At 38.8% G+C, this 25265-nt stretch overlaps 3 protein-coding genes across 3 annotated transcripts; 2 read left to right on the top strand and 1 right to left on the bottom strand.

Moving 5' to 3' along the window:
- Positions 1-2072: 2072 nt before the first annotated feature.
- On the bottom strand, positions 2073-7544 carry polh (polymerase (DNA directed), eta). The gene is made up of 10 exons (XM_012854302.2): positions 7220-7544; positions 6395-6529; positions 6051-6298; positions 5734-5912; positions 5548-5651; positions 5322-5441; positions 3728-3851; positions 3460-3525; positions 3177-3349; positions 2073-3096 (listed from the first exon to the last, which is right to left on the bottom strand). The coding sequence occupies exons 1-10, from the start codon at positions 7354-7356 to the stop codon at positions 2214-2216; spliced, it is 2169 nt and encodes a 722-aa protein (XP_012709756.2). The 5' UTR covers positions 7357-7544; the 3' UTR covers positions 2073-2213.
- LOC118557064 lies at positions 7355-14851 on the top strand. The gene is made up of 3 exons (XM_036126057.1): positions 7355-7444; positions 14027-14306; positions 14473-14851. The coding sequence occupies exons 1-3, from the start codon at positions 7355-7357 to the stop codon at positions 14775-14777; spliced, it is 675 nt and encodes a 224-aa protein (XP_035981950.1). The 3' UTR covers positions 14778-14851.
- A 3312-nt stretch (positions 14852-18163) lies between these two features.
- LOC118557229 (CMRF35-like molecule 1) lies at positions 18164-23537 on the top strand. The gene is made up of 9 exons (XM_036126830.1): positions 18164-18569; positions 18836-19150; positions 19317-19613; positions 20251-20335; positions 20440-20534; positions 20639-20676; positions 20897-20953; positions 21062-21136; positions 21390-23537. The coding sequence occupies exons 1-9, from the start codon at positions 18524-18526 to the stop codon at positions 21441-21443; spliced, it is 1062 nt and encodes a 353-aa protein (XP_035982723.1). The 5' UTR covers positions 18164-18523; the 3' UTR covers positions 21444-23537.
- Positions 23538-25265: the final 1728 nt, after the last annotated feature.

Genomic DNA, 25265 nt, shown 5'->3' with positions numbered 1-25265 from the left:
CATCTGTAGTTTTTTTTTCCTATTGGCTTTAGACTTCTAAAGTTCTCAGTCATATTATCAAACACCATACGTTGCTTTTATTTCTGTCATAAACCTATTGTCGCGGCCTTCCATGTTCCAAAAAAACAAAATTTCAATATAGGCCGTGGGTGGTAACAGGTGGTTTGATTTGCACGCACTTCTTACTTCATTGGTTTGTAAAAATATGGGATTTATTTCTTGAAAAAATATAGACAAAATAAAGACTAAAAAAATGTCTTAACTTGTTGAAAACGAAAAATAATCTCAATTTGCCGTTTGAAGTTCTAAAAGTGGTCAAAAAATTTGACATTTACAAAACCTCCCGTCCACACCAGACATTTACCAAATGATAGATCTGCACCAAGCACCCAGTGTGTTCTTAATTACTCAAATTAATGGGAGGGTCTAACAATTAACAACGTAATCTAAACATTTCAAGTCTAAAAATGAATTACAAATTTTGGTTCTAAACTAACTTAAATATATTCCAACTACCCAAAAGAAGAAAACTAAATTGTTAGAAAATACAATCCAAAAAAATATATCATAAATGGCCACAACACCTATGACTCATTAGAATAGGTCAATTTGTTTTGATAAAGTTGCTCATCGGATGCAAGACAGAGCAACACTTCTCAGTGCCTTGCAAAAGATTTCATCATTGATCATTTCCCGATTCTTTTCACACTACTGTATTTTTGGGATAGCCTTTAAAGGTAGCATGTACTTGTGAAGCAGAAGTAAAAAAAAAAATAGTGTTCCTTTTATAAAACTGAAATATATTTGTCCTCACTGTGAAACATCACAGCTCTGTGAAACATGCTGTGGAGATGCTTCTCTTCAGCGGGGATAGGGGAGCTGGTCAGAGATGATGGGGCAATGGATGGCTCTTAATGGAGGGCAATCTTGGAGCAAACCCTGTCGGAGGGCGGAAAGGACTTGGAACTGTAGCAGAGGTACACGTTCCAGCTGAACATCACACCTAAAGTTAGAGCTGTAAAGGAATGCCTTAGACCAAATTTATATCTCCACGTGTTAGAACGGCCTAGTCAAAGTACAGATCTAAATACAATTGGGATGAAAATTGCTGTTAGGACATCTTCTATGTAGTCTGACTGATTAAGTCTGTAAAGAATATACCCCCAATAGTCAAAAGTATTGACACCAGAGTGCCTGAATGCAAATACTTTTTCATGTATCATATTCCTTTCCATTTTACAATTATGTACTCCTTATGACGTAAAATCCCTATAAATTACACTCAACATTGTGCTTGTAATCTAAAGGTTTTCTAAATTTACTTTCAAGTGTAAAAATGACTAAGGCATAGCAGAGTCTTTGGAGAATAATGTGTTACAACTAAAGAAAATGTTAGGATGACTCAAGTCTTTGTAGTAAATCTGTAAAGACTTAGTATAATTGTACATCAGGTAGGGCCGTGATATTTTGGCCATTCAGCTCTAAAGAAACTGAAAAGATGCTTTTCATTTATAAACCTTTGTAAGAAGCCTGTGTGTTTACATGGAGTGGGCGTCCTCCCTCACCCTACAGTGTGCGCTAGGTTTACAATCGTTGCTTTCTGTGCAGCTAAATGCTTACGAAGAAACATTTTATCAAATAACTAGAGATGTGCCTGGGTAATTTCTATAGTTTTAAAAATGTCCAACCACACTAAGCTTTAAGGAACGCAACCTCCCTAAAAAAAACAACTATTTTTTCTCACAAAGTTGGCGATGACGGAGTGCTGCTTCAGTGGATGTTACAGATAAAAGTAGGCTGCATTTGAAGCCCTTATCACTGATGACTGGCCGTCTGCACAGGCCAGATTAGCTCGGTTTCTACTGCTGACCTATTTACTGATGTGTAGCAGTACCTCACCAGCAGCTTCACTTGCATTTCAATAACATTAAAAAACATTTTGTGAGGTAAACCGACTGGCTCCTTTTCTGTCACAGTATTACAACACAATGCCGTGCACTGCTATGACTTATTGGAAGCAACTTTTAGAAAAGAAGCTGATGAAAACTCTTTACTATAATAAAAACACGATCCAGAATAAATCATTTCTTTAATCTGGAGTTATTGCTTTGAAGCACAAGTTATAGTCCTATTGCTAGGTTGCTTTTTCATACACGAGTCCTGCTGGGATTAAATAAACAATGTTTTTACGGCGGTCAAACACACTTATGTCATCAGGTCTTTTTGAAAAACGAATCCAGGGTACCCACGCCTCCTCCTTGGGAGCGCTGTCTTTTTGAAGCAGGGCCTGGCTGGCCTCTTGTTTTTATTTTGCCCCGTGTTGGCAGCGTTTTGCCTCCCGCTCCAAGAGTCGGAGACGCATTTGAGGAAGAAGAGGCGGCCGAGCTGGACGTAATGGCTGCCAAGTTATTAGATGAAGACAGCGAATTTTGAAGGTCCAGGGCAAAGTGATAATCATTGTGTTCAGGCATTTCCCAAACCAGTACCTCTTTACCACAGAGTTCACAGGTTGTCAGGTCATCTACAGGCCGTCTGAGAGGCTCTTCTGGTTCAGTCTCTGGATCCATGCTTGCGTCTTTAAATTCTGGCTGATGAGCTTCATACTCTGCAACAACATCAGAGTCTTTACAGTGGTTTGCAGCTTTGATTTCAGGTTCTGTTTTAGACGGCGTTATCAGCAAGGCTGACGGTTTTGAGCATCTTTCAAAGCTTTTCTTTTCAAAGAAAGAAGAGATGCTAGATCGGGGACTCCCTGCGACGATTTTCAAGTTAAAAGGACCATCAGTGGAAGATTCTCGATCTAGGGGGGTAGACAAAGAGACTTCTTTTGAGCTTGCACAGTCATCTACCTCTTCTTTATCCTTTTTAACTTTTAGCTTCCCGGATGCTTTTTGAAAGAAAGATTGTATAGTTCCAGGTTGACTGCACGGGGAGCCGTCTTTTAGACCCGATGGTGGCTGAGAGAGGGTCTGAGTTGGAGAGGAAAGGCTCTGAGACGAGGTGATGTTGCTGGACAGAAAGCCGGTGATCCCGCCAGTGGACGGAGCGTCGCTGAATTTGCTCGCTGAGAGGTGAAGCAGGGTAAGAGGCGGAGTCCTGGGGACAGGCAGGACAGAAGGTCTAAATCAGACAGCATTCTTTCTAAATACCTCGCAGCACCATTGCTCTTTAATTACCACGCAGCTTGGTGGTTTCCCGCTGTGTTGAGACTCTTGATGATGGCGAAGCTGTCACTGGATATTTTGGTCGCCTCGTAGCGCACCAATGCGCAACATCGAGAGAAGCTGCTCGGCCTCTTGTCGCCGAGCTGACGCACGCCGACCGTCAGCAACTTCGCTACTCGGCCGTTCTGCGTGACAGAGAGAAGGCGCTGATGTGAGACGTGCAGGAAGCTTGGGAATAAAAGCAGGAAAAACGGCAGCGTCTCAGTGTAAAACATATGACAAAACTGATTCTCACCGCTTCTCTGTCTTTGGTCAACCTCTCCTCCAGCTCAAGGGCCAGCTGATGAAGCCAGTACTGCACCTACACAGAGGTTTCGTTTTTGCATGAAAATATATTTGGAAAGCAACATATTGCTCTATTGTTTGCATGAAGGCACGTCCATTTCTTTCACATGCAGAGATAAATATTTCAGGTAACATAAGACTAAGACAAAAGTGGATTCAGAAATATTTGAAGTAGGCTTCTGCAAAACAGAAACTAGGCAGAGACGGATGACCCGTACGTGCTCTTTTGTAGCCAGCGATGTTTTCCCGGGGAAGTTCTTACTGCAGCCAATGGATTTGGGAAGCTGTCGGGGTTTCACAGCTTCAAACTCAATCCCCCGACACAAATCATACAGCCACTGGCTGCAAAACAGAAACATTACACAGGTCTCATTGTGGTTTAGGAAGAAAGTAAGTTTCAAGTTCAGGTTTTCTTTGTTTGTTGTCATCTGACAAAGTCCAAGAAAATCTTTTGTCCCTGCAGTCAAAACCATCGCAGAACAGAACACGGCACAAAGAACTATTATAAGATAAGTAACTGCGACTTGTAAAAACTAATTTAGCCAATATCCAGGTTATTTAAATATATACACATAATACAATTATATATACTATTATTCATATATAATATTTAGAATTTCACTAGATTGTCAGAAATAAATCACTCATTCAAATATTAAAAATAAATTAAATTAAAATAATTCAATCATGTATTCATCATCTAAAATGGCTGAGTTGTGACAAACTGAAATATTTCTTATTTCCAGATGGGTGTTGTTTAAAATCGAACTGGCTAAATTAAGCTGTCGCAATTTTGGTTTGCTCCAAGTTTAATGAAGCATTTCGACACTTTACAATTAAAGCGCTTTCTTTAATCAGCCACATCAGTCTCTAAACGCTGAACACCACGCAGGCTATAAGCCAATAACAGAAGGCCGGGTCCAAACTGTCTAAACCTTTCTTCTGATTTACTTTTTAGGACATGGTCTAATAATGAGCACGAATAGTTTTACTACTTGATTGTAAATGTTTCTTTATGAATGTGGTGGCCTTGCAAAAGTATTCAATCCCCTTGACATTTGTCATGTTTTGTTGCCTCAGAACCTGGAATTAAAATGGATAGTTTGAAAGTTTGCACCATTTAATTTACAGAATAGAGAGGCACGGCTTGTCACAGATGTTGTTTTGGTCCACAGACAGTGCTCAAGCACCACCTAGTGGTGAAATATCGCTTAACGCTCTTTAAAGAGTCAGCACTCTTGTTTTAATCAAAGAGATTGTTTTATGCTCAGTAATCGCTAGCTATAAGGTCTATTTCATCTTCCACGGCATGTCCCTATTCTAAAATCTAAAGCTACATCTGAAGGCAGAAAAACCTGTTGCACAACAGATTTAACAGCCAAGCTACTCTCCACAGAGGGTTTCAGCAGAAGCTCAAGAAAGGCTAAATTTGGATTGTGTAGCTGTAGGGGGGTGTATCTGCCATGGATCAGCTGGTCAGGATCTAATCCAGCTCTTCTACAATGCGACTATAACAAAATTATATTTGCCAGATGTATGATATTAAATATTCGTATTAGAAAACATTTGCATGGACTGTTTACGCAAGAAACTTAGTTCCCTATCATCGATCTATACCAGTTTTAATAAACGACCTTTGACGTAGTCGAGATATGGGATGGCCTTTCACTTAATCGATGCTACTTCCCAGGTGATAAAAATGCACGCAACTGATTTCTATGCAAACTTGAAACAATATTACAGCATTAAAAATACAATTATTTAAACTGTGTGTTTAGCAAACAATGATTTGGCAACTCCGTATTTCCTTACCCTGTCTTTTCTCCAAAGTGCTGGCCCAGCTGAGCCTGAGAGAACTGCGTTAGATCTCCCATGTTGTCCACTCCCAGAGTTTCGGTTATCGACGCGCCCATCTTTCCCCCCAGGTTACGACTGCAGAGGGCACATAAGTCAAACAGGAGTGCACATTTCTATCAGTCACCTGGTGCTCTTTTGCATCAGTGTAATTTGTAAGAAATATTGTGCTGATTAAACTCACATCTTGCTGATGGGCAGGGTGCTGAACAGTTCAGTCACAGAGTCCAATGGCAGAACAGTTTGTCTGTTAGGTTTGTTCAGACCGCAGGCCAGTTTCGCCAGCACCTTGAGCAGAAGAGAGTTAAATGTTATGACAGCAACGAAAGTCGTCGGTCTAACATCAGAATTATGTGAAGCTTTAGTCCACCTTGTTGTGTGATATCCCTGCTGAGCAGCGGAAGCCTGTGTGTTCCTCTACGGCTGCTCTCATTTCTTCAACGATGAGCGCACCCAGGGTTAGCTGCAGCTCTGCAGAGTTCTGCTGTCCAACGGATGGAAGAGATAAGGATGCCAACCACTCCTGGACTCCTCTGGACCTTATCTGCTCTAAAGAAATAATAATTCAAAACAAGTTAACAGGGATAACATTTGTCTGCCTTTTACAAAAATTTCACTTTTTAACTCCAGCTTCGTGAATCCTGAGCTGTAACAGTGCAAAGTGTAACTAACCCATCAATTGTCTACCTTTATTCAAGACTGACTCATCAACTTGGCTGGAATCGTCATCGCCAGATGGTTCCGGCCCGCTTTGTGGATAGCCTTGAATGTAAGTAGTCCTGAGAAGGCATGGGTCGATCTGATGGTCCGCCATGTTTTTCCAGCGCTGCTGGACGGCTGCTGTCAGGTCCATGTAGGCCTCATCAATGCTGGCCCTCTCAATCACAGCGAAACGAGACATCACCTCAATCACTTCCACACTCGCTTCTCTGTAACTACAAACAGATGTTAGTAGCCCAATAAATAATACGCTTACTATTTATCTAAGCAGCAGGATGTGGAAGTCCGCTGAGTATTTGAGCAGCACTCACAGGGTTAGATCGGCCTTCCCGTGAGACTCGCGCACTCTGGCCACCTGGAGATCTGGGCACAGGTTTTTTGCATCATCCACCCACATGTTCCTGGTGACACCGTGGGCCCTCGCCTCGTAGCTCACAGCTATGATACTACCAGATAAAGACATATCACCCAGAACACTCTGTTTAACGCAGGATCGGTGGAACGACATGCTAGATTTAAAATCTATTATACAATCAAAAATGTATCTGTGGGATCAAGGAGCGGGTAAGTTCCCAACACAGAGACGGCAGTTTAAATGGTCAATGCAACTCATGTTATATCCGTATCATATAAGATATGTTCAAGTGCAATCTCATATGTCCACTCACATCACAGTCCTCTGATGGATAAATGATCCTCCATTTAATCAGGATGACCTAACTATATGGATAAAGTTATTCCTAAACTAAAGCAAACACTACCCTTTATAGCAAAAAAAAAAAAAAAAAAAACGGGTCAGAGGGATGCTCCTATCTCCACTACATACGTCATTCACCCTAGTCTCATTGTTTATGGATGATGAAATTGTGGCGGCAGATACATCAAATAAACAGTGCATGATACTACCGTGTATAAACTATTATATTTAATGTAGTTTATCTTGAGTATATTATCTATTATACAATGTAGTTATCTACTTCGATGCATTTGTTAACGTGTAGGGTAATATCTAACATCATTGCTCTCTAAGTAAATGCATAATGACAGACAACCCCGAGGTTCAGACGACTTCCGGGTTTGGATGGGCAAAAAGTCGCGTTGATCACCAAAACTGCTTCTCTGTGTCAGAAACTCACCTGCCTCCCTTCCACGTCTTGTACTGAGCCACCACGCAGGGAGTGTTCCTCAGAGCTGGATTCAGCCGCTGCTCCACCTGGACGTAGAAACAGTCCATGTCGACCAGCGCCACCACTCTCTCCTTCCCGTACTCCATGTGGAACCGGGACGGTCCGTCACCTGAAAACACCGAAAGGAGTCGGCTAAATGTGGCGGGCAGTTCCCAGATCTACGAAGATCTCCAGGTTGCGTAAAACTAAAACAAGGCGCCCAAACAGCAAAGGTATTGTCGCTTTTGTATTTCGCGCAGAAAATTGTAGTTACATAATAACGTCATCAACAAGCGACAGAGGCGCCCAGTTCACCGACGGGACTACAAGTACGGTTAAAGGAACCTACCTATCCACTGCAAACATCCATGTAGCCTATATATATATATATATATATATATATATATATATATATATATATATATATATATATATATATATATATATATATATATATAGATATATATATATAGATATAGATATATATATATATATATATATATATATATAGAGAGAGAGAGAGAGAGAAACTTTTAGACATGCTTATCAAAATTATAAAGCGAGACCTGCAGGCATGTTTTCACAATTTATGCAGAAAATTCTTTAAAAATTACCAATAGTTTTATGAAGATTAGAACCAGTCAGCTTACTGTTTCAGTTCCTAACGTTTATCAAAAATAAACAAATTGTATAACTTCTATCCTTCTAATAAGTTTTTGATAATTTCAGAAGTTTATGGGTTTTGTATTTTCATCCCCATTTTATACAGCTACCACTTACCAGTATGTTGGTCCCACTTTTACTGCTCACCCTTAGCAAAAAGTAGTATATTTTAAGTTTATTTTACTAAGCAAACTTAAGTACAAGCTTAAGTTTCTAAGTATGAATGTATTTTTGTCTTAGACTCACAGTATGTTTATACTTTTCAGTATAAGTCAAGTATATTTCTCTATACTATTATAAAATATATGAAATCTAGTTTTTAAAACGTAAAGTTCAAGTACACAGCCTCATTTTAAGTGTGAAACAAGCCTGAATAATTTACTTTTTGTTAAGGGCAAACAGACCTGATCTATAGAGACTTTGGCTACACTGGATCCCTGAAGGTGTCCTGTGGTTTCTGGCATCAAGCTTTTAACAGTGGTTCCTTTAGGTCTTGTAACTTGCGAAGAGTTTCCAGAAAAACTGAAGAGCAACGACGTTAAGATTATGGTTCAACATGAATGGAATGGGTAAATTGGAAACATATGTTTACTATTTACAAACTGCGAACCATCGTGGGAAGGGGGGGGGAGGGGGGGTGCTCTTCCAGGCATTTCTAGGCCGGTCAAAACACAATCCGTGCAGAGCTAAACCAAGCAGGGATGAGCTGAGTCGGGTGGGCCATACCCAGCTCGGCTTGGGTTGGATCAGTGAGAATGGGGCTTAAGTGGGATGGTGAGTGTTTATATCGATCAGTGAACTCAGGTACAATCCCCATAATAATACTAACTAATCACCTGTGAGCTGACATACTTAGTTTAGACTTAATTACCCAATATTTAATGTTGCACTCTTGTCAAGGTGCACCAAGTCGCATTGTGAACTAACAGGAAATAAGATCATTTGAAAGAGGAAGTGTGACCGTTAAAAGTAACTGTAAATATCAGGCGGTGGTGCAGAATGGGCAGCACCTGTGCAACAGACGAGATTGGAACCATAGATAGAACCTCTGTGAAAATATATATAAAAGTGTTACTGATGTTTTCAGCGGGACAATGGTTGGTACTACTGGGTCAATGAACACTTGCAGATTCTAATGTACATTGATGTTTATAAATTAAACTCAGCTACAACTACATCAGTAGGAGTAACACCATTAGATAAAAGGAATAAAAGAATATTAAACAAGTTTTGGTTTTTCATGTCTAACCAACATACTCTAATAGTAAAGTAGGTGGATAAAAGGGAAAATAAAGTTATCATATTATGGTTTCTATTAGAATGTAAAATACTCCAGTTTCTTATGAAGATGCTATAGCCAGAAATGATTTGCTGAAACCACTATATCACATGCAACTATCCTCCTAAACTTTGCTGTAAATAAAACTGGGGGTGTGAATGTGAAAGATAACCACAAGAGATTAGTATCACTTTATTTCTACTTTCAAACTTAAAGGTATACTATGCAACCGGGGTTGATTTTCCAGCGAGGCTCCCCCCAGAGGGTGAAAGTAAAAGTGCACTGTCGTATAGATGCTCAGCTGTTCTGGTTTCTCCGTCAAGACAGGCGTGGTTGTTTTGAGCTTAGCAGACAGGCGAACGCAACGCCGCTGTAGCGTCTCGCCAACATAAAAAAAAATAAATAATAATAATAATAATAATAATAATAATAATAATAATAATAATAATAATAATAATAATAAAACTCGATATGCTTGCATGTTTATTTGACGTTAACACGCGGTTCTTTGTTGTTGCTTTCGCGCGTGCATACAGTGAATGGCAGGGCAAAAATACATGGAGTTCTCGCCGTAAAGCAAGACTTCTGTGGGTGCGGGCCGTGAGCTCTTGCAATTGCAAGTGCGGTATTTCCCCCACAGACCCCCAGGGCGGCCGAGAAAACCTTAGTTCGACCTGAAATGACTCATTTAATCATCCAAAACGGTATGGAACACATTAATTAACTGAAAAATGTTGCATAGTATGCCTTTAAAAGGCTTATGGTCTGACGTTGCTGCAAAACTGTTATTCAGTGTTTGCAGCGCTGAACTGAATTAGAACTGCATATCTGCTTGTTTTAGATCTATTATACTAGCAGGATTTAAATGCCATAAATAATGTGACCTTCCTGCAAATTAAGACTAAGGATAATGTGGAACTAGCCATACAGAATACAATTCATTTCAGTTCTAGGCAGGCCACAAATTAATATACATATGTTAGAAACACTGTGATAGACTGGCCCCAGTGCAGGGTGTACCCTGCCTCTCGCCCATAGACAGCTGGCACTAGCACCCCTTGCAACCCCGCAAGGGATAGACGGGTTAGAAAATGGATGGATGGATGGATGTGAGAAACGCATGCAGTTGTTTTGAATGACGTGCCATTGGTGCAAAACAAAACAATTGGCTTGTTTTGAACTTGTCATACCAAAGTCAACCTGCAGACTCTTTTTATGCGTGCTCAAATTGGACTGAATGTAAATGCATTAGTAGTTATTTTTGTGTTCAGTGTACCCCGCCTCTCGCCCGTTGAATGCTGCAGATAGGCACCAGCACCCCTTGCTCCCCCATGAGGGATAAGCGTGCATAGACAATGGATGGATGTTGTTACCATAATGACATTTTGATGAGGCAGAAAAAATGCACCTAATTACACATAACACACAGACACAGCAAGACATTATCTTTACTTTTTTATTTAAAACAGTAGATTACACTGGCCAACAACACTACCTATGGTGCTTTTATCATGCATTTAGTCCTTAGCTGCAAATGGACTAATTTTCAAATCAAAATGTCTGACAGCAGTTTACAATACTGTGCAATTAATGTAGTTGCCGAATTGTGCAATTTGCACTTTGCAATTTGGGGGGCGGGGTAGTTTTGGTCAGTCGACAACGCCGAAGGGATGGGGGAGGAACGCTCTGCTCTTCTACTATGTCAGGACAGTGACAGACTGCGGTAAAGCCAGCCGCCACTTCGAAAACGACAGTCAAGCCAGCCCTCACTTGGTTTTGTAGGTCATGCAAGCATCATGCATTACGGTAGTAAGTTCTGAGACTAATTTTCCACATAATAGCAATGTTTGACATGTGTCGACCCTTTTTATACTTTATTTTTTACACATATCGATTTGAGTTAGTATCAACAACACAGTGGACAGTTCCAGTTGTATTACCTCAGAGCGTTCAGGACATCATCTAAATCTAGGCACTGCTCATGGAACCAACTGTCAATGACGGGAGTAAACGCAGAGGCAGCAACTTTGCCCATATTTTCTGCAGCTTACAGTTGCAATAACCAGCAATAACTGTAGATAAAGTAGATTAAACGGTGCAGATCACCATTTTGAGCAGCGATTGGTTCTAAAGATGGGTCTCTTTATAACTCATATTTATCGTTACTTATTTTAGAGCCCTGATACGACACAACTCATCTAGGGGGAAGGGGGAAGTAACATTTAAATACAAAACGGGAAGGTTTAAAAAAAACGTCATGATTTATTGTTCAGTTTGGGTTATGAACAAAAAAAAATGATAATAAATACACCCCCAAGAGACAAAACACAATATAATAGAAGAAAAACCCAGAATGACTTAAGGCCACACAAAACCTAGTCCTGATGCTGCAGACAGTATGAGCACTTAATCAAAACAAAAGGGCAAACGCAAAACATCAAACTAGTGACACAACCAGCACTTAGGGTAAAAAAGTGTCACAGCAAAGCAGCAAACTAGTAACACAACCAGCGTGACGTTTAACAAAGTGTCACAGCTAAAAAAAAGCAATTTTTTAAGAATCAATAAGCAAAAACCACCCAGCAGAGAGGCAAGCTGCCCTAAAACACAGCCACCCTGTCTTTGTGGGAGGGCTGGGTTTAAATAAGAAGGTCTCTCCACAGATTGGTGGGGCAATCAGGTCAGTGCCCAATCCAGATGAGGATGATTGCAACAGGAAGTGGCTGAAGGCAAACCAGGAAGAGACACAGGAGGGCTGCAAGTTCCAACATTAGCACCAGCTGACAGAACACTGCAACTACACCTGCAAACATACACTAAGAAAGAAAAACAAAACAGACAAAGGCCACTGGCCGTAACACCTCCCTTCCTTAAACCCAAACCAACAGGTTAGGGTACAATACTGTACAGCATGTATTTCAAACAAGGTAAATTCTGGACAAAGGTTCAGCTAACAAGTTGGCCGCATCCTGTTTGTGTTTAATGTCAAGTTTAGCTAAATTTAGTGTAAGGGACGCTTTTGCAAGTCGGCTGAACACTTGTTTTAAAACAGTCACGTGTTCATCCCAAGTAGAAGTATAAACAACAAGGTCATGGAGATATGCTTTGCAGTTAGGCAACCCAGTCAGAACAGTATTGACCAGACGTAGAAAGGTAGCTGGTGCATTGCACATGCCAAAAGCCATGACTGTATATTGTAAGAACTGGTCTGGTGTTACAACCGCAGAAATCTCTGCACGGTCAGTAAGTGGTACCTGGCAATAGCCTTTTAAGAAGTCTATCTTACTTATGAATTGAGTATTTCCAATGGGATCAACACAGTCCTCTATTCGAGGAAGAGGAAATGAGTCAATGACTGTAACAGAATTAACCTTTCAGAAATCTGTTGTCAAATAAAACAAGTAGAGCCATCCGGCTTAGTCTCTAAGGGACATGGGGAGCTCCAGGGACTAACACTTTGCTTAGCAATGGCATGTTCTAACATGTAGTCTGTCTTACGTTTCATTAATGTCCTTTTTACTGACAAAGGCCACTGGCCGTAACAAGCCCAAAAGAACGCAACCCCTGACTCAGAATTTACAAGCAACAGTGCATTTTGTGTGTGTGAGTTTTTACCTGCCTCTCAGAGGTACAAAGGTTAGGGAGTTCGTTCTGCAATTGGCGGGTTGCTGGTTCAATCCCCCACTATACAAGTACAAGCCATTTAAATATACCTTCGACCCTGATGCTCACCTGTCTTCAGACAACTCCACTGTAGCTTGATGGAAAGGAGCAAGCACAAGAAGTGTTTCTCCTATGATGGTATACTCATCAGCTGTAAGCAGAGTCAAATCTGTTTTTAGAGAGGCCAGAGATACCCACACTGCTTCCTTCACATCATGTAGCCTTGACAGCATTTCATATGTGCTGTTCCAGTGTGTTGGCACCTCATTGATAAATTTCAGAGTTGGTCGTCCCATCTGTTGCTGCACTTGAGCAAGCTTCTCCTTGGCTGTAGTGCTTGATCTGAAGAATGTTACATATGCCTGGCTTTGTGTCTGATGGATGTAAGAGTGGGGATCTGATCGCAGGATTTTCTAACTAATAAACTGAGACTATGTGCAATGCAAATTGAGTGCCGAATTTGAAGTTGTCTAGCGCATGCAATCATGTTTTAATGCTGTGTCGGTCAAAGACACTTTACTTCATTGGTTATGGCCCAGTCCTCCATCATGGCTCTTTTTACTTGGGCCGAATTGTCAGCAGTGTGACTTTGTGGAAAGTATTGCACACCAAACACAGGTTAGCAAATTGAGTATAAACTGAGGCTAATTTAGTTAGCTATGTTAAAATCATGATAATTTATGTAAATTATATGATGACACATTGAAAGAGAATTAAAACACAAGGAAGTAGTGACTCAGTGTTACAGTTGATGTTGCGGTTCTCACATCAACATGGCTGTTTCTCTGACTTTTCTTCTTATTTTCACTCTGATAACAGGTCAATGTCTTTAGATGAATCTTTATTTATAATTTATGTACATTTATCCATAATTGTCTTTGTGGTTCTAATGTTTGACTGTATAGGTGTCAGTTTTCATTTTGGAAAAATGTAGTAGTGTTTTACTTTTTATGTTTTAGATATATCTGTAATTTGATAAGCAAGAAAACATATTGCTGTATATATTAAAATGGTTTATCTTCTGCAGAATCTATTGTTGTATACAGAGTTGGTAAACTATCAGTAAAGATTAGGGCTTCAGTTTCCACATGTTTCATAACTATCAAGTGCAAAACATACTCTGACGTATTTTTTTTCTACAGGAACTGACGGTGCTCTTACAGTGATACCAGCGAAGGCTGGAGCTTCCGTCTCTCCCCTGTCTTTATGAGTCCCAATACAGAAATCATGTTAAATATTTATGTGAAGGATATTATTGGAGTTCCTGTTCATATGCAATCAAAACAGACTCACAAGGATCAGAGAAGTATTCAATCTCTGATGACAAAATTCAGACAATCTTCAATGTGACTATAAATCACCTTACAGTTAAAAACACTGATTACTGGTGTGCTGTGGAGATCAATGGAGGAAGTGATGTCGGACAATACTTTCAGCTGTCGGTCACTACAGGTAAGCACTGTTTCTGAACACACATTTCAAACTCTTGTAAACAAGAGAAAAGAAAACCAAAATGGTCATTATTTCCTTCTATTGTATTATTATTAAAGCAAATCTGACTTTTTCAAATGTGAAGGTTGCCAAATAGTGTGTTAATTATTATTTGTTTCCCATCAAGGTACACCCAGTCTATATGTGGATAATCAGGAGGTGACAGGATTTATTGGAGAAGACGTGACCATAAACTGTCACTACAGAACCTCTAGAGAAATGAAATGGTGTAAACTGGGCAGAGATTGTGTGGTAGGTGCGACTGGATCAATAGATGGAGCAACAGTAATCATCAACACCAAAGAGAAGTCTGTATTCAATGTGACTATGAGAGGACTAATGCCAAGGAGCAGTGGTTGGTATTACTGTGACAACGGAAACTTTCAGATGCCAGTTCACCTGACAGTGACTGCTAGACCCGCTGGTAAGTGATTATAGATTGTAATAAAAACCAGGGATGCACGAGTACATCAGCTAAACATTTGTATCACCTAATAGCCATGGACAATGCAGACGACTCTCCTTGTGGCTCTACGCTTCTTCAGGAGGAGTGAATGCTGCTTGTCAAGACTTGATGCAATCAACTGGGTTCCCTTAGATAGGAAATCTTTTGACCAATCTGTATAATCTGATCGAATTTGACTTTGGAAGGTGCCTTGAGATGACATGTTTCATGAATTAGTGCTATATAAATAAAATTAAATTGAAATGAATACTCAGCTTCTTGTTTTGTCGTGTTAAATTAACATAGTGGATAACAGTAACTCATGGTAGATGTTAACCTTTAATTTGTGTGTTCTGTTATGTCACAGTAATTCTTCCCTAAACTTGAGAGTATTAATTTTTTATTGTTATAAAAGCATACATTTTAGCCATCTCTAATAGCTGTTACTTTAGTGATTGGTTGATATGTTATAGAACTGTTTTTCACACACCTTTTTTTTTATTAGAGAAGTGATAGGTGTTGTATTCTTTTCACATTTACACATGTATTCATACTTATTAAATGACAAGTGGTAAACAGCTGACATATTTTAAATTAATACAGCTTAGTTATTGTTCATAATAACATATTCATTGTTTTGTTGCCATAATAAAATAACATCTTAAAACTATTGGCTGTTGATAAATTGTTTTCTAAATTTGTGACGTTCAAGAATTTTATGTTCAACTGGTGAATACTTCTACCCAGGGCAATTCAAATAGATCAAGTAGAAACTCTGAGAGGAACAGGATGAAACAACAAGGCAATTAAAACAAATAGCTTATTTTCCGATATGAGATCAAAATGGTCCCACACAATGAAAACCTTTCGTTTGACCTGAGGAAGCTCCCTACAACAGTTCCCGTATCAGTCAGGTGAAGTTCTGATAGCGATATGCACATCGACACGGGCTTTGCTCTGAGTTCGACGCATGCGCCGACGCATCGGTGTTGCCGGACCCATCACTAGACATCACCAAACATCTCTTTGGTAACCAGTCCTGCTAACCAGTTCCCTTTTCTTCTGCAGCAAGATCCTGCTTGTTCCCTGAAACAAGTCCCCCGGATCCCTATTTCTGTCTCAGAGTTTTGTATTTCAGCAGTGGGTTTTCATAATTTTTCACCCAAAATGTATAGTTCTCATCTTCATATTTGTATCCAATATTTTATTATTATACAACATACATTTCTTTGGTTTATTCCATATTATGTATTTCTACATCAACTTAAAATACTTTAATAATCCCAGAGGGAAATTATTTTCATTACAAGTTCCAGATATACAAACATATATATATATATATATATATATATATATATATATATATATATATATATATAAATAGCTATAATGATAATATGCTAAAGACTGCAAAAGAATGAATAAATGTCAAAATTTTTGAGTCAGATTTAAAGGGGGGGTGGGGGGGGGGGTCTGACTCTACTAAGGAGGCGTTGTAAAGATTTATGACCACAGGCAGGAATGATTTCCTGTGGCGCTCTGTGGTGCATCTGGGTGAGAGGAGCCTTCTGCTGAAGGAGCTCCTCTGCAGGGCCAGTGTGTCGCAGAGAGGGTGTGAGACATTGTCTAAGATGGACTGGAGCCTGGACAGCATCCTCCTCTCTGCCACGGTCGTCAGAGTGTCCAGCTCCTCCCCCACAACATCACCAGCCCTCCTGATCAGTTTGTCCAGTCTGTTGCTGTCAGCGACCTTCATCCCGCTGCCCCAGCATGTGACAGCAAAGAAGATTGTGCTGGCAACAACAGACTCATAAAAAACATCCTCAGCATCGTCCCACAGATGTTAAAAGACCTCAGCCTCCTCAGGAAGAAGAGTCGGCTTTGGCCCTTTTTGTAGACCGCCTCAGTGTTTCTAGTCCAGTCCAGCTTATTGTTAAAGTACACTCCCAGGTACTTATACTCCTCCATAATGTCTACAGGGATCTCCTGGATGGAAACAGGGGTCACAGGTGTATTTGTCCTCCTCAGATCCACTATTAACTCCTTAGTCTTTGTCATGTTGAGCTGCAGATGGTTCAGCTCACTCCAAGAGACAAAGTTGCCCACCACAGTCCTACATTCCCTCTCATCACCCTTTTCAATGCAGCCAGCTATTGCTGAGTCATCAGAAAACCTCTGAAGGTGGCAGGACTCAGTGTATTAGTTGAAGTCTGAGGTGAAAAGGGTGAAGAGGAAGGGGGAGAGAACAGTCCCCTGAGGGGCCCTAGTGTTGCTGACCACCCTGTCAGACACAGTTCTGTAGGCGTACATACTGTGGTCTGCCCGTCAGGTAATCAACAACCCAGGACACGATGGGGGCCTCCACCTGCATCGCAGTCATCTTCTTACCCAGTAGAGCCGAACGGATGGTGTTGAAAGCACTGGAGAAATCAAAGAACATGATTCTCACAGTGCTCGCCGGCTTGTCCAGATGAGTGTAGACTCTGTTTAGCAGGAAGATGATGCTGTCCTCAACTCCTATTATGCAATTAATTGTAATATTACTCTTCCTCTTTTACTTCACTTTTTTTAAAAGAGAGGGGAAGATGAAAAAAGAGAGGGAGGAGAGTTTCTCAAGTGTAATGTGGTAATATTTATTCTTGGTACATGTTTCTTAAAAAAAAAAAAAAAAAAAAAAAGTTGAAGGTAGAGATGCACCGATCCAGTGTTTTTTTTTTTTTCTATACAGATACCCAGGCTAAGCATCTCGGCTGATTCCGATACTACTGTTGACTAAATAAACCGTGTACATTGCCATGTGAGTGAAGTTATCAGGCTTGAAAGAAACATTGTTTAAAAAATGTTTTGTATGTTCTTTAGCATGGTGCTTTTGGAGGTGCTTATGTAATTTTGTGGTTTTGAATTTACCAACCTTATCAACCCCTCACAACTTACGCTTTGCAGATGCTGCATGTTGCAGTCGGACTTGGTGGCATATCAAGTTTGAAATGTTTCCAAATAGCAGACTTGGTTCAGTCTGGCACTTGCTCCATGTTGCTCTGTGTATGCTGATCACTAGCTGCTCTGTGTGATGAGGGAACTGCCGTTGGAAACATAGAATAGAAGTGACTAGATTGGCGTAACTGTATTCCTGTGTATGATATTGATAAAAGAAATTGACTGATTAAAATATTCTAATCGCTTTATCTTATTTTATTATTATATATAAAATATATAATGTCAAATGTTGTGCAAAAGGGGAAGCTAAATTTGACAGGTAGAAACTTACATTCTCACTCATTAAAACAAGTGATTTATTTTTTTCTCTACTTTCACTGTTTTCACTGTTTAATCAGGATCTTAGTGAGTAGAACTGCATTTGACCCGCTTGTGAGTTTCAAAATGCAACATCTAGTTTGTAACAGAGAGGCTTCTTCACTCCTGTTTCGCCACCACAGTTAAAAATTCACTTCTGTTGTAATTTTCTGGTGTAAAACAGCTTCTTTTTTTGTACTTCAAAAGAAGAGAAAGAGAAAATGGCATGAAAAAACAGACACATTTTCCACTCTAAGGTTAAAGATGTAGGTTGTGGAGATAGGTTAGCAAATTGAGTTTGAACTGAGGCTAATTTAGTTATCTACATTAAAACCATGATAATTAATGTAAATTATATATTGACACCTTGAAAGAGAAATGCAAAAACAAGGAAGTAGTGACTCAGTGTTACAGTTGATGTTGCGGTTCTCACATCAACATGGCTGTTTCTCTGACTTTTCTTCTTATTTTCACTCTGATAACAGGTCAGTGTCTTTAGATTACACTTTATTTATAATTTATGGACATTTATCCATGATTATCTTTGTGGTTCTAATGTTTGACCGTATAGGTGTCCATTTTCATTTTGGAAAAATGTGGTAGTAATTAATATTAAAATGGTTTATCTTCTGCAGAATCTATTAGTGTATACAGAGTTGGTAAACTATCAGTAAAGATTAGGGCTTCAGTTTCCACATGTTTCATAACTATCAAGTGCAAAACATACTCTGACGTATTTTTTTTTCTACAGGAACTGACGGTGCTCTTACAGTGATACCAGCAAAGGCTGGAGCTTCGGTCACTATCCCCTGTCTTTATGAGTCCAAATACAGAAATCATGTTAAATATTTATGTAAAGGATATTATTGGAATTCCTGCTCATATGCAATCAAAACAGACTCACAACAAGGATCAGGGAAGTATTCAATCTCTGATGACAAAATTCAGACAATCTTCAATGTGACTATGAAACACCTTACAGTTGAAAACACCCATTACTGGTGTGCTGTGGAGATTAATAGAGGAAGTGATGTCCGACAATACTTTCAGCTGTCGGTCACTACAGGTAAGCACTGTTTCTGAACATACATTTCAAACCCTTGTAAACAAGTGAAAATTAAACCAAAGTGGTCATTATATCTTTCTATTGTATTATTATTGAAGCAAATCCGACTTTTTCAAATGTGAAGGCTGCCAAATAGTGTGTTAATTATTATTTGTTTCCCATCAAGGTACACCCAGTCTATATGTGGATAATCAGGAGGTGACAGGATTTATTGGAGAAGACGTGACCATAAGCTGTCACTACAGAACCTCTAAAGAAAGGAAATGGTGTAGACTGGGCAGAAATTGTGTGACAGGTGTGTCTGGATCAATTGATGGAACAACAGTAAACATCAACACCAAAGAGAAGTCTGTATTCAATGTGACTATGAAAGGACTGATGCCAAAGAGCAGTGGTTGGTATTACTGTGACAACGGAAACTTTCAGATGCCAGTTCACCTGACAGTGACTGCTAAACCCACTAGTAAGTGATTATAGATTGTAATAAAAACCAGGGATGCACGAGTACATCAGCTAAATATTTCTGTCAGCTAATATTCAGCTTCTTGTGTTCTCATGATTAATTAACATAGTAGATAACAGTAATTGATGGTAGATGTTGACCTTTAATTTGTGTGTTCTGTTATGTCACAATAATTCTTCCCTAAACTTGGGAGTATTAATTATTTATTGTTATAAAAGCATACATTTTAGCCATCTCTAATAGCTGTTACTTTAGTGATTAGTTGATATGTTACAGAACAGTTTTTCCCACACTTTTTTATTAGAGAAGTGATAAGTGTTGTATTCTTTGCACATTTACACATGTATTCATACTTATTAAATGACGAGTGGTAAACGGCTGACATATTTTAAATTAATACAGGTAAGTTTTTGTTCATAATAACATATTCACTGTTTTGCTGCCAGAACAAAATAACACCTTAAAACTATTAGCTGTTTATAAATTGTTTTCTACATTTGTGATGGTCAAGAATTTTACGGTCAACAGGTGAATACTTCTACCCAGGGCAGAAACATCCCAACTGAGACCAGCTTTTATATTTTTCCCATTACTGATATTAAATATTCACAAAGTCATATTCTGGTTTGCACTATAGCTGCACCAACTACAGTCACAACAGCTGGAGAAATGACAACAGAAGGGCAAGTGCAGACGACTAAAGGAGAAAAGTCAGAAGTGTCGTAAGTGCTGGACCACAATGCACAGGGGTCACTTTTTACGTTTGTCTTAGTTTTTAGATATTACCATATTCTACTGATCATACAATAAAAAATGTGTGTTTCAGATCTTTCCCTGTCCCATTGAGCCTCATCATCCCTCTGAGTTTGCTGATCTTTATAGTTGCTGTTGCCTTATTATTCCTGTTCATATTGAGAATCAGTAAGTCTTACCGGACCTCTGTTCCTGATTGGTTTGTAATTATTGATTTCAGATTATTCAAGTTTGTCAAAATGCATAAGTGAAATGATTTTAATCTTTTACAGAGCATGCCAAAGCTCAGGATTCAACCCCCTCAAAATTGGTTAGTGATGTTAAAAGAAATGGATAATAATGGTCACATCAATCTAATCTGTTATCTACATCATAAACAAATTTAAAAAATTGGCTTGTGTCTGTGATTAATTTGTCATCTAACATAATTTTGTTTTGTACCCTGTGCCAACACTAATGACTGGTGTATTGTTTTCAAGTTACATAAAGCACAGCTTGACCTGCTAATATTTTAATTTGCCCGTTTACAGAATGAAGGGGAGATGACATATTCAGAAGTCACTTTCAGGAAAAACAAGGCTCTTCAGGTAAAATGGTCCTAAGAATATTTGAACCATTGCAGTTAGTTGTGAGATTGCTGACAATGTGCAAACGTACAAAAACCTCAACTGTGTTTATTTCTGTTTTGAACACAGTCATCAGCTGCTGAAAGTGATGCGGGTGTGATCTTCAGCTCTGCTGTTCCCGTAAATAAACAGGGTGTGAAAAGGGTAACTACTCCATGAACTGAAGCATGAATTATGATTATGTTTCAAAACCTAAGCTACAAGTCTCATATTATTTGCACAACACAAGCAGTCTGCAGTATGTTAAAGGGCTAGTAGTATGTCCACCTGAAAAAAACACATAAAAAAATAAAAGGTGAAACGTATCTTTGAAGTCAGGTTAATTTATGCTTTATATACTTGAAAATACTTCTCACTTTCTTTGGTCTTCCATCTAATTGTGTTTATTTTCATTCAGACTGATGCAAAAGATGAGGATGTCACATACAGCACAGTCCTTCATCACAGGTGAAATATTTAAATCTATCCAGTTTTTTTCTCTCTTGTTACGTGACTAAGTTTTCTCTGTTTATTGCCTCTCTGTGAATATGTAAAATGATACTCATTGTTTGTGATTATTTTGAAAATGCATTTGACCATACATTTTTTCTTGTTTTTTGTCTGTTTTTTTATAAGCATTTGACTGATTTGTAAATAACTTAAACTTCTTTATCAGCAAAATACTGTGTATGAGCAACACTTAAAAATGGGATAATATTAGCATATTGTCAGTATTTGTTAGTTATTTTGACACAATACGTATTTTTCTTTTGACTGGTTGTGATGTTAACATTTTTGAGCTACTCAGCCAGGGTCACAACTTAAATCTAATAAAAAATCTGTGGAGAAAGCTCAAGATTGAGGGCTTGGAGCTCATCATATACTGTAAAACCAATCCTCAAAATATTGCAGAAGATGGATGGTCAAAATTACCAGTAGAAACATGCAAATAGCTTTTCTGCAATTATAAGAAGAGGCCTATTTCTGGAATGCTAATAAAGATTTACAGTGATTAATAAGAATTACATTTTTTATATAACCTTTTTTATAAAAAGACTAAAAATAAACTAATGTTTTTGCTTTCTGTACAACTTTTATCCTTTGAGAGCTGTCAATCTCATTTCCTATCTAAAATAAACTTCTTGGTTGAATGAAAATAATCTTAAGTCTAAATCTGTTTGGGGTAGCTATGAATGTTTTTGAGCTTCATTATTGCAGATCTTAGAGTGTATGACGTGAAATGCCACAAATCGTTGCTCAAAATCATACAATTGTTGTATTTCTGCATAGGATGTATAAATGTTTAATAGTTATTCATAAACCCAGCATGACAATAATACCACTCACTCTTGTGCACAAAGTCAGCAACTAAACGCAGAGTTTAACTTCTGCTGACAAAAAAGACCAAAATAAATATGCTGATTCGGCGCTATGTTTGAGGTTTCCCAAATTCCACTTTTGTGGTTGTATATTTTTAGATGTCTGTAACCAGGCGTGAGACAGACTTACAGTTGCTCTCTGAGGCCAAGTCACAGACAGTAAGACATCACTGCATGCTAGACCACAACAAAATGAATTGCCCTCACCATTCCCTTATTGGGAATTACACTAAGTTTTTCCTTTAACTTTTTAAGACCTGAAAATGTTGGTCCATACATTTGCTTTTAGACATCTGAATAAAGATTGTCTTCAAACATAAATGTATGATCAGTTGTAAACCTCATTTAGAGATCTGTCAGGAGAAAGAAAATGATATGTTTGAACAGAAACTGACAATTTTTAGGTATCAAAAAGCTTATGTTTAGACAAAAAGTGTGTTTGATTATCCCTAATTCACAATATCAAAAACTTATAGTAGGTAAGGCTGTACAATAGATCCTGGATATATTGTAATCACAATATCAGTGTGTGCAAAATTCATATCACAAAGGACTGCTAGCAGCACAATAACTGTTGTCAAATCTAGTACAAGTGTTATAACTTTGCATTTTACATGCTGATGTATTTAACCAGCTGGACAGAGTCTCATGACAGCAAATGCTCACACTGGACACAAATGACGTTGGCCAATATGATAAAAGTGTAGGAAGCACAGATGTCAAAAAGAAGAAAGAAGAAAATAGCCCTGTTTCAGGAAGAATGGCCGTTCTACCCTGAGTAGAAGGCAGTTACTCTGAGTAGTTCTACCTCACAGTCATATTCAGCATTTTTGGTTTCAGAACTGGTGATATGAATCAGGTAAATAAACTCAGCGCCATACGGACCCTGAGTTAAGTGCGAGACAGAGCATGAAAAAAGCCCTCATCAATAGAACGCAGATTACACGAAGTGCATATTTTCTGCTGTTGCTGCAGAAAAAGCAAGTTAGTGGCAGAGAATTTCTGAACAGGTAAATGCATGAGTGATGTGTTACTTGATGGAGAATTGAAGCTGTATTTTCATACTGCACTCATCCATCACCCCAAAAAAAAGGGGAGAGGGCACATTTATTGTGTGTCTAGGTGCAACACAGCAGGCATTAAAAGGATGAAGATGAAGAATGGAAATACAGTTTAATCAGGTAATATTAAGTTCTACGTTTTTCTTTTGTTTAACCGTACTCAAGTCCTAATTGGCTATAATCAGCATTTGCAGTTAATGATGGGATGGGAGTTAATGAATGAACTGATATGTTCATTTTTCTTTTTGCCAGAATTTGGCTCCACCAATCCTTCTAAAAATAAGTTGAGACTGATTTTTGTTGTAGATGTATAATTTGTGCCAGCCTCACTTTATTTTAATTATATATGCTATATTTAAATTTTAAGATGAAGTAAAGGTGCCAGAGGGAATGAATGAAAAATAAAATGTTTGATTGGAAAATTAGAGGTGGAAGTCTCATAATTTGATACAGAATTGCTTTCATTCTGTGTAGCTCTTTTATTAATCTTGTAGGTCTCTTGACTATGAAACGCCTTTAAACTTGACTATAACTGAGTGCAACAGTAACATTCCTGACAGTGCGACATACAGCTGCCTCTGAAATATGTTCTGCATGGCCTACGTAATTAAAAAGATGCTATTGGCATAAAAACGTACAGCAGCACAACGAAATTGTTCAGAACTGAAAGCGTCCCCTCGCACAAAGAAATTGTTCAGAACTGAAAGCGTCCCCTCGTTGCGTTGTAAGAGCAATGCACAAGCTGAGAATATTAAAATAAATCATTGACAGCAGAGAAAAAAGGGCAACGCTTGAAAATACATTCATCAAAAAATGATAATTGTGGTCTGATCAGCCTCTCCTGACCTGTGGCGTCTCTGCATTGCCCCACCAGATGTCGCTGTGGAGCTGTATGTTCACAATAATCAATATGGCAGGATAGTACAATAAAGTATAAAGGGATATTGTAAAAAAGACTGATTCCCTCACCAATAACATTCTGTAATAAACATCTGTGTCTATATATCTAAGTCTACCAGAATACTGACAAGCTCAGTAGGCTAAAACTTCTTGAGGTGCCTTGATATTGTGAGCCTTTATTTATAATTTATGTATAGAAATCAAATTATATTTAGTTTATGTAAAATGGATTTTTGTTTGTTTTGTCCTTGAGATGCACCAGCCTCTGTCTGAGGGTCCTGTTTGGTTTGAAATGTACTGGGATTTTGTGTTTGGAGAAAATCCTCTTGAGTTTTTCAGAGACTCCAGCAACATATGGGATGACACTTGTTTTTTCGTTTATTCTTCTCACCATAATGTTCTGCAGTGGGTTTTTTGGATTTTCTTGCTGATTTAACAAAAGCCCAGTTAGGGTACCCTAAACACCCACAACTAAGATGAGCGGAGTGGTGTATGCAGTTCAGTGCAGTGAGGATTGTTCTGATCTTTATATTGGAGAAACCAAACAACCTCCCCACCGATGCATGGCTCAACACAGGAGAGCTACCTTCTCAGGTCAAGACTCTGCTGTCCACCTACACCTTAAGGACAATGGTCACTCTTTTGAGGACCAAAATGTTCACATTTTGGACAAACAAGACAGATGGTTTAAAAGGGGTGTGAAGGAAGCCATCTACGTTAAGAGAGAAAAAAACAACCTTAAACAGAGGAGGACGCCTTAGGTTCCAACTCTCAAAACCTTACAATACAGCTATAGGATTAATTCTGGCCAATCATCACTCTCAATTCTCACCCTCATATGAGTGATCAAAACATTGTTCCTTTAAACCAGGCCAATAACAACCCTAACGACTCCTCGTTACAGAGGAGTGGACCAGTTTCGGTTCAATCTGCTGGCTTAATGACTTTAACGAC

The sequence above is a fragment of the Fundulus heteroclitus genome, chromosome 22, assembly GCF_011125445.2.
Source record: "Fundulus heteroclitus isolate FHET01 chromosome 22, MU-UCD_Fhet_4.1, whole genome shotgun sequence".
Classification (NCBI taxonomy): Eukaryota; Metazoa; Chordata; class Actinopteri; order Cyprinodontiformes; family Fundulidae; genus Fundulus; species Fundulus heteroclitus.
This window is presented reverse-complemented; position numbering and strand designations above follow the sequence as displayed.

Excerpts from the sequence above, each read along its gene's own strand:
- LOC118557064 (XM_036126057.1), top strand. The coding sequence starts at position 7,355 with ATGTGGAACCGGGACGGTCCGTCACCTGAAAACACCGAAAGGAGTCGG. Across the intron at positions 7,445-14,026 it reads AGATCTACGAAGATCTCCAG|CGAAGGCTGGAGCTTCCGTC; the intron begins GTTGCGTAAAAC and ends CAGTGATACCAG. Across the intron at positions 14,307-14,472 it reads TCAGCTGTCGGTCACTACAG|GTACACCCAGTCTATATGTG; the intron begins GTAAGCACTGTT and ends TTTCCCATCAAG.
- polh (XM_012854302.2), bottom strand. The coding sequence starts at position 7,356 with ATGGAGTACGGGAAGGAGAGAGTGGTGGCGCTGGTCGACATGGACTGT. Across the intron at positions 3,852-5,321 it reads CACTTTGGAGAAAAGACAGG|CCAGTGGCTGTATGATTTGT; the intron begins GTAAGGAAATAC and ends TCTGTTTTGCAG. Across the intron at positions 3,526-3,727 it reads CGCTGGCTACAAAAGAGCAC|GTGCAGTACTGGCTTCATCA; the intron begins GTACGGGTCATC and ends ACCTCTGTGTAG.
- LOC118557229 (XM_036126830.1), top strand. The coding sequence starts at position 18,524 with ATGGCTGTTTCTCTGACTTTTCTTCTTATTTTCACTCTGATAACAG. Across the intron at positions 20,535-20,638 it reads CCTGTTCATATTGAGAATCA|AGCATGCCAAAGCTCAGGAT; the intron begins GTAAGTCTTACC and ends AATCTTTTACAG. Across the intron at positions 20,677-20,896 it reads ATTCAACCCCCTCAAAATTG|AATGAAGGGGAGATGACATA; the intron begins GTTAGTGATGTT and ends GCCCGTTTACAG.